The 16,373-nt window shown below is 36.9% G+C and overlaps 1 protein-coding gene across 2 annotated transcripts in view; it reads left to right on the top strand.

Annotated features, from left to right (window-relative positions):
- The window catches only part of LOC110330272 (UDP-glucuronosyltransferase 2B17-like), a 44,604-nt gene that overhangs the window by 3,587 nt on the left and 24,644 nt on the right, over nt 1-16,373 (top strand). Inside the window, exons 3-6 of one of the 2 annotated variants that reach the window (XM_021210289.2) lie at nt 174-305; nt 8,695-8,782; nt 9,201-9,420; nt 10,525-10,987. In XM_021210289.2, coding sequence (XP_021065948.1) covers nt 174-305; nt 8,695-8,782; nt 9,201-9,420; nt 10,525-10,804 — 720 coding nt within the window. In that variant the 3' untranslated portion in view covers nt 10,805-10,987. Of the gene's footprint in view, nt 1-173; nt 306-8,694; nt 8,783-9,200; nt 9,421-10,524; nt 10,988-16,373 lie in introns of those variants that run through there. The other variant, XM_021210290.2, reaches the window with a different exon arrangement.

The following is a 16,373-nucleotide window of genomic DNA, read 5'->3' as shown; positions in this document are numbered from 1 at the left end:
TGGACTGTGCCAGTCTCTGTCTTCTGCATGTTTTAACACCACTATTCTAAAAACTCCTAAGAATACTTCAATTTTTCCCCTAGGTTTTTTGTTTTGTTTTGTTTTGTAAAAGTTTCATGAGTGATTTCTCTGCAATTACTATTGTGTGATAAAAACAAGTTCTTTACTCACAGGATATGGAAGAATTTGTCCAGAGCTCTGGAGACCATGGTGTGGTGGTGTTTTCTCTTGGGTCAATGGTTAGTAACATGACAGAAGACAAAGCCAACACAATTGCATGGGCCCTTGCCCAGATTCCACAAAAGGTGAGGTAATGTGCTCATGGTAGGAGAATGTATACTGCATCTATAAAAGTCCTTGGAAGGTCTGCTTCTAGAAATGATGATGTGAAACCTAAAGGTTTAGGTAAGCTCCAATTTACCCTACCCAAATTCTAAACAGAAGCACACAAGAGATGCTACAATATTACAGAAGGTATTTTTGACTGCAAGTACCTTGGATATCAGTGTTGTGATCTCTGTGGGTACATTCTGAAGTTCTGCCATTATGATGACATCACTGTCAAGGGTGTATAGGCAGAGCAAATTCTTCTTGATTTCACATGAAAAGATAATAGTTGCATGGATTTGAAATTCATGTGAATCAAAAATATGTATAAAACCTGTGCAACCAAAAAAATAAAAATGACCAAATCTAAGCCAAACCTTCCCTAGTGGAAGACTACACATGCAAGAATATTTGCAGAGGACAAATGGCTCCTTTGGTTTGTTTTTTGTTTTATTGTTGTTTTTGATGAATAAAAACCCACAGTTTAATAATGCACAGGTCAAATTAATACATGGGACATTCATAATACCATGGCAATTTATAGGAGTATGTAACACAAATCTTTGTGGAGTTACTTTCCAGAGCCTGTGACTTGACACAATCTTATACTGTAGCTCAGGCTAGTGGCTTCAACAGCCAGAAATCCTCCTGCCTCAGACATATGAGGTAGGAAGTTGGATTATTTTTAAGTGTAGAAGTAGGGTGGAAGGGGGAAGGGGGTGATTATGGAAGATTGGGGTAGGGAGGGATAAATAAGAAAAAAGAACATTATAAGAAACTCTTAAAGAAATGGAAAAAAAGATGTCAATCTAACTGTGTGGTCTTAGTCATCATTTGAAGATGAGCTCTAAGTCCAGGATGCAGATGATGCTGACATGTTCTGAATCACTGGTCCACAGCAATTACTCTAAAAAGGATGTACATCTACTTGGGTCAGGTTGGTACAGCATATGTAATATCTGTGTTTGCATTATACACTGTCACCACTCAAGAGCAAGTGGTATATTAAAGACATATGTAATTGCCAACTTTTTACAGAGAATCAAAACCTTAAAGTCTGAGGGTTAAGAAAGGTCATATAAATACATAATACAGGAGTTCTGCCTGTATCTAGTCATAAAGATGAGCTATGTATGACAAAAACTTGCTTTTTGTTTTTTGTTTTTGTTTTTGTTTTTGTTTTTTTGTTTTGTTTTTGTTTTTTCTAGACAGGGTTTCTCTGTGTATCCCTGGCTGTCCTGGAACTCACTCTGTAGACTAGGTTGGCCTTGAACTCAGAAATCTGCCTGCCTCTGCCTGTGTTGGGATTAAAGGCATGTGCCACCACACCCTGCCTAAAACTTGATTTTCTAATAAGAAACACAAAGGAAAGTTTAAACATTCCTGAATAACAATAGCAAGTAGAAGTGGTTAACTTGAGGTAGATTTGCTCCTATCTGCTAGAGCTGAGAAGGGGGCCAAATCACAGTCCAAAAGTAATCTCTCTGAAGAAACTGAGGTCAAACATCCTTGTCCCATTTTCTCGGGGTATTTTCACAAGCACTCAAAAGTCTCCTCTATGCTTGGACCCCTTTCTCACATCTCCTCCTTTTTATTTTTTTTAAACACAGAATATCCAGATATTTTGATTTAATATGTATGCAAATTTACTTGTCTTTAGATGCTTGAGTATGCAAAGGATCACAGGTGAGAACAGATGCAGTCACCAGAAAGAGATTCTCAGGTGACAAATGGCATCAGTTGACTTCTTCCTTGGTGCATAGAGTCTTTAATTGGCCCAAAGCAGACAGACTTGAATTCTGATGCTATAGGAAATAAATCCCCTTTACCTTTTATCTGGAAGCTTGCTGTCTTGATGATGTCTGCCATAATCTTCTTACCCTCCATCTCTATCCTTCATGGATCAGGGCTAGAGGAGCCTGAGAGGAATCCAGTGTATTATTGGAACCATCTGTAATGCCCAATGCATCCTTTGCCAAATTTCTTGAGCCAGCCGGGTTCCAAGGTTCAGATTGTTGAAATCACCTAGGCCTGTCTAAAGGCACTTCAGAATGTTCTGTATAGAAATAGTTTTGAGTTTCTGAACAATTATCACCTTCAGGTAAATTTAAAAATAAGAATACATGAGGAAAGTGCAAATATATGCCACTAGTTTTGTTTTCTTAAATCATTGTTATTTTAACATTCTATGTGTTCTTTCAATTATGCCCTAACCATGATGATTATAAAGAAGTCTTACAATATGGTTTTTCTTCCATCATTTGCAGATTTTATTGTTTTCTACTATAGGCTGGCCCATTGTCAGGTTTTATTGAAGTAGGCACTCACATACCTTCAAAAATTTGGAGAAGAATACATTGCAAAAGTTTGGAGAAGAAGAATACATTGCAAAAGAACCCCCCAAAATTAGAATATATATCAATACACACATGCAGGTTCAGTATCCCAGGCAGTAGAGCATAGTGAATTACATCTACTGTACATAATTCACTAATGATTTTTACCTCATGTGTTAACTCTAGCCATATGAATATTATACTATATGGGAGAACAAGTAGGACATTCTTGTACAAACTTTCTCACTTATCTAAGTGGGATGTGGTATTATACATGAACGCCAACAGCATTATTGTATAGGTGGTGATGTTCATATTGCAGGAAAGCAAAATAGGGCTGCTTAATGCATCAGCTTGCTTATTTTGTTCTGCTATAGACCCATGGAGGTTAGAGTGTGTATAAGTGTGAGTAATAAACACAGGATGAATGACAGTTTAAAAGTTATTATAGATCCTAGTGTAATGGGAGCATGGTAGGATGTGAAGATAAAATGAAAAGTTTCCTATTCTAGTATAACAATCTGTGTTTGAAATCGAAAACTCCATGGAGTTCTGTAACTCTCTTTAAAACTGATTGTTAGTTAGGTGTAAGATAAAACACCAAGGAATATATCCATGTAATTGTCGACATTAAATCTTCCCCTGATTTATTAATTGAGCAAGAATAAGAAAAGTAGTTAGAATTTTATGGCCCTTATGGTGTAAATGGATCCATTCCAGAGGTTTAGTTTCTTGTGCTTTAGTATGTAAGGAGACAACTTAGTGGAGAAAATAAGTGTAAAGGCAGCAAAGGACCCACAATTTAAACAAATGCCTTTTTTAGTTTGGATTCAAATAGCTGCAATACTTTTGACTCTCAATATAAAATCAAGGGATATCCAACGCCATTTCTCATTTCAGATTTTATATAGATGTGTTAGTCCAAAATTAGATATTCTCAAAATAGTATGTAGGCAATTAATATTCCCTAATAATTTTGAAATTTGTTGAGTGTTTTTATTTATTTTTTATTAGTTATTTTATTTATTTGCATTTCAAATGTTATTTCTCTTCCCCGTTTTCCCCTCTGGAAACCCCGAACCCATCCCTCCTCCCCCTTGTTTTTTGTTTGCTTGTTTGGTTTTTGTTTTTTGATTTTTTATCATTCCATTCATTTACATCTCAAATAATATTACAATTCCAAGTTACCCCTCTACAAGCCCACCCCATCACACATCCTTCCTCTCCTTCTTTCCCGTTGTTTTTATGAGGATGCCTACCCACCATTTGTCTCCTTACCCACCCATCCAGCATCCCCCTATGCTGGGGCACCAAACCTCCACAGGATCAAAGGTGTCCTCTTCCATGGATAAACAGTAGTTTATTCATGAAAGGAACCTGGATTCTTACAGTATCACTGATGCAAGTAATACAAGAGAAATTGTGGTTCTGATCACCGTACCTACTAATGGGTATTTAAAGCCATAGGTAAATTTACACATCATTATTATTGCCTATATAGTCACATCATGAAGAAAATGTGCTTCATGAGGTAGGATTCAATATTTCAAATAAGACTGTAAGTTTAAGCACACTAATAAAGGAAAACAATAAATAATTAGTGGATTTAAAAATAAAAGGAACTTTTATTGGATTAACTGATTCTGGAACTGATGTTTCTTTTGTAATTATTGAATAGTGACCACCTTAGTGGCATATTATAGAAATAAATAAACACTGATAGTGTTGTGAACTATGAGCTCTATCAAGATTATACAAAATTACAATGTATAAATTTAGAAAACAAAGTTATTATTAATCTTTTGTTAAGATACTTCTTACAACAATGTTATGCAGAGATCTATATTCCTAATGCTAATGCTACCTACTGTTCACAGTATAAATTGCTAAGGAAAAGGTTGGGATATCAAAGGGTTAAGGATGACAAGGTGTTATGGAACCTCTATTCCCACACAAACAGTATCATAAGCATGGATTGGGTTTTGCATAGTGGCCAAAAACAACATAAAAGGCTCTTCACCAGTTGTCAGTCAGTTGTTGGAGTATGGGAACATAGATCTGTCCTTTTCTCACTGGAATTTTTAATGTTGTTTTGTAATTAAAAAATATAATAAATGGAAATGGTTGATTGACTTCTGAAATCTTAATGCCACCATATGACCAACTTGAGCTTTATAGCTTGGATATCTACACTGCCAGCTATTGTAGTGTTTCTGCCTGCACGCAGACCGGCGCCGTGCTGCATGGGCAGAAAACACCTTGGGGTGGGTTCGTACTGCAGAGCTAATCTTCCTGAAATAAGAGATGATCTGCAAGAAAGATTATTTATTAATTATTGATTACACGCGGGAGAACCCAACCCTCTCCCACGTGTCCCATTGTCTCTGCTGAGTGTCTCTCAGTAGTAATGGTGCATGTCCCAATCTCTCAATCTCTCAATGGCACGCGCGGTCCAGTCCTCAGCGGAGCTGTGTCCAGAAGGCGGGTCCAATCGAGTAGGCGTGACGACATTGGTGGTTGGTCCGGGCGACGAGTGGGTGTTGAGAGTGGGCGGTCTGAGAACGCTGTGTTCCGGCTGATCTGCTGCACTCCGGCTGATCTGGGGAGCAAGCCTGTAAGAGGCACAACACAATGCTTAGAGGGAGGACCCAACAAGCTATTGCTAAAGATTGGCCTTCAGTGTTATGGGTTTGAAGAACTGCATTTACACTATACCTATTCATCTTGATAGTAAGGTATATGTAGCCTTTTCTGTTTCTAAACTGAATCCTAAAGTACACCAGCTTTGATATCAATGGGTTGTATTACCCCAAGGCATGGCCAAAATCCACTATTATGTGTCAAATACATGCTGGAAAGGTTTTTGAGACCGTGAGACAGACCTTCTTTCAGGCTTATAGTATTGATTATCTAAATTACAGCCTGCTAGTCACCTCCAAAAAGAAATAGCTATAAACTGTATCTGACATGACTCAGAATGTGCTAATTACTATATCTGAAAATTCACAATGATCAGACACTAAGTAATATCAGGGGCAACTAGTAACTAGAACACCTGTTAGTACCCATGAAAAGGACAATTTAATAACACTCAATACTAAGAGTGGAGGAGCAGACTGAAGGAAAGGCCATCCAGAGACTGCCCCATGTAGGGATCCATCCAATATGTAGGCACCAGACCCAGGCACTATTGCTAATGCCAAGAAGTGTTTGCTGACAGGAGCCTGATATAGCTGTCTCCTGAGAGGCTCTGTTAGAGCCTAACCACTACAAATGTGGATACTTCAAGCCAACCCTCAGACTGAGCACAGGGACCTGAATGGAGAAGTTAGGGGAAGGACTGAAGAAGCTGAAGAGGTTCAAAATCCCATAGGAAGAACAATAATATCAACCAACCAGACCACCCAGAGCTTCCAGGGACTAAACCACCAACCAAAAAGTACACATGGAGAGCCTTTTGCTTCAGCTGCACTCTGAGCATTGAATGGATACAGGGACAATTTACTCTGCTTCTTAAAGTGACCACCATTTTTTTGTAGAGCAAACATTCCTAAAACAGGTAATTTTTGCCCTAGATTTATATGCCCCTACATTTCTACATAACTTCAGAAAGACCATAACATTTTTAAATTCTTTTTGAGGCTTAATTAATTCTTGACATTCTTCATTGTCACTATTAAAAGTAACTAACTAGTTTTAAGATCTCTTGAATTGGATCCCCCTTTCCTTGTTTTTTAAAAGCATCTCCGAGTCTCCCTCTGAATTCAGCATAAGGCTCAGAGGAACCTTATATATTTTGTAGATTACTAGACCCAGAGTCTGATTGCATATCAGTATTCATGCAGGTAGCCAGAACAGCATTTCTAATGTGGAAGAACTGAAGGAGGTATATCATGCAACTGATAATCTGTTGATTCAAATCCTTGTCAGTATTCCTTTATGACATTTCTAGGATTACCCCTCAGTCCAAGATGCCCAACTTTTTATGGGCTTTATTTTCAAGCCACATCTGCCAATGAGGAAATTGGAAATGACTAAGAACAATTTTAGCAATTACATGAAAACCATATAGTAAACATTGTACATTATTGCTCCAACCAAAAAGATACTCATAACTATATAAAGTAGTAGGTCTATAGGAAGCACAGGACTTCTTAAAATCTTTCATAATACCCATGTTGAATTCCTAATAAACAATTTGATGTTATTGAGACTTTACAGGAAACACAGAGCACAACTAATAAGGTCAGGAAGGAATGGATGAATGAATTTCTTTTCCTTGCATTGGCCTAGCTTGCCTTGGTTGTAATATTAGCTTTTCTGTAGGCTCTCTTAAGTCCTCCTAAAACAGGGAAAGAACTCAAGATTAGATCACCTGCATAATTGTCAGTGGTGCTGATTTTCCTTTCCATTTTGCCTGCACTGGGAAATCTTCTTTTCAACTTTTTTTGTTTTTAAGACATCATCATTCTGTTGATATTCATGCAAGGTCTTAGCATTACTTTCTGGTGATTATTAACCTCCTTATCTTTGTGAAGTTTTTTTTTTGGTAACAGTCTAAATCAATGCCCACATGACCAAAGATTGAAAGTGAATCTTTTTCTCCATGTTTATGTGCTTTTCCCATATTCATTTAGATGCTGTCCCTTAGTTTTTCATCTAAAGTATCATCTTCTGTTACCTAGGGATTATAATCACAAGCAACTTGTAAGCAGCCTAAGAGTTGTGACTTTGATATATGTGCTCCTCCTTTCTTTAAAGAAATGATGCACACGATCACATAAGGTATAGCTTTCTCTATATTCTAACTGCTTATTCTCATTCACCTCTCTTTGTGAGGGCCTTCAATGTTCTACTGTGAGGTTAACATTAAGTCCCCCTTCATTGCCACTTGTCACAGCTCCAGAGACAGGGAGACTTGGGAGAATGGAGCTGATAAGTGAGGCAGACTAAAATCTCATGAAATAGCCAATTTCATTCACAGCATCAAACAATGCTTACCCTGAGGCTTAAGAAATGTCACATGAGTAAAGGTCACAGGATTTCAAGCTGTACACAATCACAAGGACCAGTCAAGGTAATAACATCTAGAACCAACTCCTAAACATACCAAGAGAAGACTTGTGTTTTGAAGAAACAGGAGTGACAAGACACTTGTCCTGTTTTCTTGGAGTATTCTCAATGGACTAAGATTCTACTCACATGACTCCACTCCTGGACTGTTGCAACACTACAATATGCAAAGGTTCTTCCAGATGGGTCAGATAATTTCATATTTCTATTGGTCAACACATTGGCCATTATTTCCCAGTACTCCTGGGCAGAGATAATTCTGGATGGCAAACAAGAATACACAATCAAAGACAAGAAAAATTGAAATTTACTGTAAATAACATAGCACAAGAGAATAAACATAAACTCTAACCTATTTAAATATATATGAGTTTTCAAAATAATTTATATAAAATAAGTGATTAGTAATTTGCCAATATTCTTCACAGTTGAATTATGTCGCCATGGCAATGTATTAGCATTTTCATGTATCACTAACTGTTTCATTTGTCTACATATCTCTTTGTGGAAAGTGATGATTGTGTTCAACATGTCAGAGTGCAAAAAATAAACACAAAAATTGCTGGTACACTCTTTGCTCAGTCTTTTAAGAGTTCTCATTGTTCACATGCTCTGACTTCCTTATCTCTCCTATGGGAGGTGTTCTGATCTGTTTTCTCTACAATACCAAAAAGATATATTATAAAATTATTTCTCTTTTGGAAATTATAATTATATCATTTCTCCCTTTCCAGTCCTCCCTCCAAACACTGGCATAAGCATGCCAACTTGGTTTCTTTCAAACTCATGTACTATTATTTTAATTAATTGTTGTTACATACACATATGTATATGCCTTTACATTTATACTCATATATATATATATATATATATATATATATATATATATATATATCCTGCTCAGCCTTTGTAAGGTAAAATTTGGTTCCACCAATAAAGATTGTCTAACATTTAACAGGTTCTTTGGAAATTTGATGGTAAAACCCCAGCAACTTTAGGACCCAATACCAGAGTGTACAAGTGGCTCCCCCAGAATGACCTCCTTGGTAAGACTCTGGGAAATAAGTTGAATATCATGACTGAGTCTCTGATTCCTATACCTATCCCTTTTGACTTTAAAACCTTTATGTTACACTGACTTCATGGATTACTTCTTTAGGATAACAAGTTATGACATGGATTTGGTATTTTCATAGCACTCATTTTTTTCATATCTTCTATGGATTTCATATGTTTGACTAGAAATGAATATTTTATATTTCAAGTCTCTAGTCACATGCAAATCTGCAAAATAATTCTCTGGGAATTTAGATTCTTCTAGCTCTGAGACAGAAAAATATTTCATTGAGGTTATGAGTATAACAATCTTCATGAAGAAAATCTCTTAAGTTCCTCATAATATACATATCTCTTTTCATGTCTAAGACTGCTAAATAATGTTATCCTGAATTCATCTTATTCTAGGTCATCCAAAAACAAAAGCCTTTGTAACTCATGGTGGGGCCAACGGTCTCTATGAGGCAATTTATCATGGAATCCCTATGATTGGCATTCCTTTGTTTGGAGAACAAGTTGATAACATTGTCCAGATGGTGGCCAAAGGAGCAGCTGTTACATTGAATATCAGAACAATGTCAAGATCAGATGTGCTCAATGCACTGAAGGAAGTCATAGACAATCCTTTGTGAGTATAACCTTTTAAACTGTGGTTCATTCATTCATCATTCATTCATTCATTCATTCACACATTCATATATTTATTATCTTCTTACTTAAAGCCAAACAAACAAGAATTATCCTGATGGTAATGGTAAGGATAGGAACAGAGATAAATTAGGGCATGACTCAGTACATACATTATTCTTTCCCTTACTTGCTGTTTTCTAATTCCTTGTTATGCTATATGTTTCTTTCTTATGTAATTCAGTATGGTCCAAAATATGTAAACCCTTCTGCTTCATCCTCCATATTGCGTGGCCAAGAATGATTTAGATAATCCTGTTCAACACTTCAAAAGAAGGCTTTCCTATCTGGTGTGGGGCTTTTTGGTAGGAAGTCCTTGGCTATTGGAGGAAGGAACGTCAGTACAGATGAGAAAAGTTCATTAAAACTATATATGTATGTTTATGCATAGAATTGGATGTAAGGCTTAAATAGTTAATAGTATAATTATTTTTCAGACATTCTTGTTATTTTCTCCTTTTCCCTCCTCTTCTTCTTCCCCTTGCCCTTCCCCTCTTCCCATTTCCCTTATTAGATCACTTAAATTCTGACATCTCCCTTCATAATCTTCATGCCTTTTTTGTATTAACCTCTCCCCCATCTCTAAGGACAATCTACTCTTAATATTCCTCTATCAGATATCCTAAATTGTAAATGACTGTCATAGCATACTGAGAAATCCTCATTTCTTAGTATGTTTTAATAAGAAAAAATACACAATTTTGCTATTGTGATTTGTAAACAGTAGGAGGGTAAGTTACCACCACTGTAAATCCTACCTGTTGTGATACATCAATCTGACATTTAGGGCTGGTGACTCATATCTCTAAGTCACACTTTTCCTTTATATGCTCATCAACAATCATTTCAAAAATATAATCAAATGCACCTGCATGCTTCTCTGTAAAATTTGGACCACTTTTCTAGCATTAGAATGTTAACAAAAAAAAAAAAAGGAAGATCAACAATATTTTCAAAAATGAGGGTCATAGGAGTGCTCAATGGATAAGAACAGGAGTTTTAGTGCATTCATTCCATTAATTGATGGCGATTTTCTCTCTTATAGCTATAAAAAGAATGNTATGTGGTTGTCAACCATTCACCATGACCAGCCTATGAAACCCCTGGACAGAGCAGTCTTCTGGATTGAGTTTGTCATGCGCCACAAAAGGGCCAAGCACCTGAGACCACTTGGAAATAACCTTACCTGGTACCAGTACCACTCTCTGGATGTGATTGGATTCCTACTTGCTTGTGTGGCAGTCACTGTAGTCCTTAGTGTAAAGTGCCTCTTGCTCATTTACCGATTCTTTGTAAAGAAAGAAAAGAAAGTGAAGAATGAATAGAGCTCATTGACAATGCATTACATGAATGAACTTTCAGCCTCATTCTAATTTATGAACCACCTTTATAAACACTGACCTAACTTTTCTTAATCAAGGCAGATCTTCTTTGTAAATTTTTATCATGTAAGAAGACATATAAATCTGTGAATACTGATAAATTCTCAAGAATCTCATTATTTTTTAATTTCAAACTATTTAATATTAAAAATTTGTATTATAGAAAAATGTGGAAAATAAATTATGTACTTTATTGAGTCTTAAAAATCAAAGAATATTTCAATGTAGTTTCTGAGATCCCAGTGTTCAGGGTTTCCAGCAGACTGACAAGATGTGCTTGATAAAGACAGGTAGGTCTCTGGAGCCAGCTGTTGTGGCTTCTGCCAAAAAATATAAACGTAAAAAGAGTTTCTGGGGAGGGAAACATACAATAATAGTGTTTGCCCAGTAAACATTTTAAGTCTACAATTATGTCACTCAGCCGCTGCTTGCTCCAGTTAGGATGCTACGACTTCCTTTGTTTTAAAGGTTTTTGACTTGAGTGTGCAGATAAGAAAATAATTCAATGATAAAAATTGTAGGTTATCTACTGTGGAAATTCTATACAACCACAACTATAGGTTTAGGTCTATCTTTAAANANTGAATAGTGCTCACATTAATTTTGACCNCTTTGCTTTGGTTTANATAGAACTAACATTTTGCCACTTGGAACTGAAATTAACAACTAAGATCCAAGTAAAGTGAACCAACTAGTAGACTTAAACTGTTTACTGGGCAAACACTATCATCATATGCTTCCCTCCCCAGATACTATTTGTATGCTTATATTTTTAGGTAAAGAAAACTGAATTTTAAACACAGGCACATAAAATACAAAGAAACCTGTATTTTTTACCCAAGAAACAGGGTTTCCCTATCAATAAACATATAATCACAGACCTACCAGAATCACACTTGATTTCTCTTAGGAAACTCTAACATATAATAGGGAATGGCCTATTATAGGGAACAGTACCCAAGAGACCAAAAATGTCAGCCCAGACTAATACACTTGCAAAATTTTCAACCATCATAGATGGAGAAAACAAGAGGTCCCATGACAAAACCAAATTTAAACTATAACTTTTCACTAACCCAAACCTAAAGAGGAAACTAGAATTATAACTCCAACCCAATGGAGGCTAACTACACTCAAGAAAACCCAAGTAAAAATAATTTTACACCATGAAAACCAAAAGAAGAGACACGCTACTACCACCAACATCAAAATAACAATCATTGGCCCTTAATATATCTCAACAACAATGGGCTAAATTCCCCAGTAAAAAGACACAGTCTAACAGAATGAATGCACAAGTGCAATCCATCATTATGATGTATACAATAAATACATTTCACCAGCAAAGATAGACATTACTTCACAATAAAGAGCAAGTAAATGTTTTCCAAGAAAATTGACCCAGAAAACAAGATGCAGTTGTCATTCTAATATCTACTAAAATAGACCTACAACCAAAAGTAATTTAAAGGATACTTCATACTCACTTAAGGAAAAATCTACCAAGATGATGTCTCAAATATGAACAACACTGTCATGAATGCAAGAGCACCTATATCCATAGAAGAAATATAACTATGGCATAAATCATACATTAAACCCCACATATTAATAGTGGGAGACTTAAACACCCCTCACTCACCAATGGACAGGCTATTGAAACAAACAAGCAAACAACAACAAAAAAAATAAACACAGAAATAACAAAACGAACAGAGGTTGTTATTCAAATGGACCTAATTATTAAAACATCTGATCCAAACATAATAGAATATACCTTCTTCATAGCACCCCGCAGAACATTCTCCAAAACTGACCGTATAATTGGGCACAACGCAAGCCTCAACAGATTCAAGAAGATAGAAATAACATCTTACATCTTATCAGATTACAATAGATTAAAACTGGACTTCATTAGCAACAGTAACCATGGATAGCCTATGTACTCATGGAAACTGAACAATTCTCTACTCAGTGATTACTGGACCTATGAAGAAAGAAAGAAAGAAAGAAAGAAAGAAAGAAAGAAAGAAAGAAAGAAAGAAAGAAAGAAAGGAAGGAAGGGAAGGAAAGACTTTCAAGAATTAAATGAAAATGAAGGCACAATGTACACAAATTCCAGGAACACTGTGAAAGCAGTCCTAGGAGGAAAGTTCATAACACTAAGTGCCCCCATAAAGAAATTGTAGAATTCTCATACTAATGAATTGAAAATGTACCTGAATGCTTTAAAAAACAGTAAACTCATGCAGAAGTAGACAGCCAGAAATAATCAATCTCAGGGCTGAAATCAATCAATTACTTAGAAACAAAGAAACCAACTGATAAAATGGTTCAACAAAACCAAGAGGTGATTCTTCAGGAAAATTAACATGATAAACAAACCCTTAGCAAAACTAATTAAGAGGCAGAAAGACAGTACCCAATTAAAAAGAAAATCAGAAATGAAATGAGGACACAACAATGGAAAGTGAGAAAATTCAAAAATTATTAGGTCGTACTTCAAAAGTGTGAACTCCAAAATTCTGGAAAATCTAAATAAAATGGATGGTATCCTGAAGAGATACTAATTATGGAAGCTAAACCAAGATGAGGTAAACTATCTGAATAGTCCTTTAACCCTTAAGAAAATAGAAGCAGTTATTAAATATCTTCCAGCCAAAAGAGCCCCAGGCCAGATAGGTTTAGCACAGAATTCTACCAAACTTTCAAAGAGCTAATGCCAGTACTTCTCAAACTATTCCAGACTTTAGAAAGAGAAAGAACTTTAGCAAACTCACTCTATGAGACCAGAGTCACCTTGATACCTAAACCACACAAAGATTCAACAAAGAAAAAGAATTTCAGATCAATTTTTCTTATGAACATGGATGAAATACACCAAATAAAATACAAACTGAATCAAATATATCAAAGACATCATCCACCATAATTGAGTAGACTTCAACCTAGGGAAGCAGGGGTGGTTCAATACATAAAAATCCATCCAAGTAACCCACAATATAAACAAACTGAAAACAAACAAACAAACAAACAAACACAGGATCATCCCTTGAGAAGACAATAAAGCATTCAACAAAACCCAACACCCAGTCAGGTTAGAAGTCGTGGAGAGATGAAGTATTCAAGGTTCATACGTAATCATAAGAATGGTAATCACAGCATGCAAATAGTAACCAACAAATTAAATAGAAAGAAACTTAAAGCAATTCCACTAAAATTGGGAACAAGAAAAGGTTGTGTACTTTCTCCTCATCTCTTCAATATAGCTCTTGATGGTGTAGCTAGAGCAATAAGACAACTAAAGGAGATCAAGGGGATACAAGTCAAAAAGAAAGAAGTCAAAGTATCACTTTTCACAGATGATATATTATACATAAACAACCCCAAAAGTTCTACCATAGAACTCCTACAGCTGATAAACACCTTCAGTAAAATGACTGGATACAAAATTAAGTCAAAAACAAAAAAAAACACACAAACAAACAAACAAACAAAAAATGCAGCCACCCTCTTTTATACAAGTGATGAATGTTCTGAGAAAGAATTTAAAGAGAAAATGCCCTTGACAATAGCCAGAAATTGTCAGCTTAAAGATTTCAAAACATACTTTTAAAATGGGCTTTTAAATGATTTACAAGTCCTTCTATCCCACCACGTACAAGAGGTAGTGTAAATTAAAGATTATTAGGATACAGGGGAAATGGACCTGTTTAGAATCTGTGCTTTGGAGCAACTCCCACCTGTGTCATCAGGAAATTAGCAGGTCAGTTCACAGGAGTCTGCAGCTGCAGCTGGATCCCCTCACAAACTCTTCAGGAATATGTGAGCAGCGCAGTCCAGTAATGGCTGGAATAGCAAACATGAACCAGCAGCAGTGACACAACCTCGCAGAAACAGCAAGCCTTCAGCCTAGCCAGCAGGAGCAATAGCTAACAGCAGGGACACCAGGAGTTTTTGCTTTGCCTCTCTCAACAAAGCGCAGATTACCAAAGATACAAGCAAGACCAAAAAGCATTGTAAAGGTAGACATGCAAATCTTTTTTCACTGTCTAGTATGCCCGATTTATACTCTCACCAAACATCATACATACCTCATGACTCTTGCCTCAGCTCCTAAGTCTGTCTTAGCAAAATTTTATATAACATCACTCTGCCAGTTTTCCAGAGTCCACAGAAGTGGCAAGAAGCCACTACACTACAGTACAGAAGATAGCTTACTGAACAGAACACAAATAGCTCAGGCTATAAGGTAAAGAAATAATAAATGGAATCTCATGAAACTGAGAAATTTCTGTAAGGCAAAGACGCCATCACTAGGATAAAATGACAGCCAACACCTGACAGAGGGCTAATATCCAAAATATATAAAGAACTCAGGAAGTTAGACACCAAAAACCAAATAATCCAACTTTAAAAATAATGTACAGAGATAAACAGAGAATTCTCTACAAGATTCTCAAATGACCCAGAAACAGCTAAAGAAATGTTTAATGTTCTTAGTCATCAGAGAAATGCAAATCAAGATGACTCTGACCATCCACCTTATACCCATCAGAATGGCTAAGATAAATACTCAAGGAACAGTACATATTGGTAAGGTTGTGAAGAAAGAGCACTCCTCCACTTCTTGTAGGAGTGCAAATTTGTACAATGACTTGTGAAACAATTTGGCATTTTCTCAAAAAATTAGGAAAAGTTTTACCTCAAGACTCAGGTATACCATTCCTGGCCATATGCCCAAGTGATGCTCCACCATCTCAAGAGGACACTAGTTCAATTGTGTTCATCGTTGCTTTATTCATAGTAGCCAGAAAATGGGAACAGCCTAGATGTCCCTCAACTGAAGAATGGATAAAGAAAATGTGGTTTATTTGCATGATGGAATACTACCCAGCCATTAAAAACAAGTACATTGGATTAACCCAGGAAGATTTGATGAGATAGACATATGGTACCTGAGCACACAGGATATAGAATTCCATAAGAACCCACCAGAAAGAGTCAAGGAGGCCTGTGAGAGGGCGGGCTGCAGAAGCAACACAGATTCTGGGACAGACCCAGTTTCTGGCTCCAGACATCCGGACACCTTCCCGCCAGAGGAGAGGTGTCTGCCAGGGAGGGCTCTCACTGCCTGAGCTAGTAAGTGAGTCACTTTTACTCTGGGTTGCCCAGGCTCCAGTCTGCACTGGTGAGAGTGTGGACTGCAGAAGTTCCACACCTCCTGGGACAGACAGAAGCAACACAGCTTCTGGGACAGACCCTGTTTCAGGTTCCAGACACCCAGGCACCTTCCCCGCCAGAGGAAAGGTGGCCACCTGGAAAGGCTCTGTCCACCAGAGCAGGTGAGAGAGCCATATTGTGTCCAGGGTCACTCAGAGACTAGTCTGTGCAGGTGAGTGTGCAAACTGCAGAGAGGACACATCTTATGGGACAGGCCCTGTTTCAGGCCTACACCTTCAGCCAGGAGGCAGGTCTGAATGCCAGATCTCTGTGCACCTTCCCTGCAAGA

The sequence above is a fragment of the Mus pahari genome, chromosome 13 (assembly GCF_900095145.1).
Source record: "Mus pahari chromosome 13, PAHARI_EIJ_v1.1, whole genome shotgun sequence".
Taxonomy (NCBI): domain Eukaryota; kingdom Metazoa; phylum Chordata; class Mammalia; order Rodentia; family Muridae; genus Mus; species Mus pahari.
The sequence above is the reverse complement of the archived record's forward strand: the minus strand, read 5'-3'. Positions and strand labels throughout refer to the sequence as shown.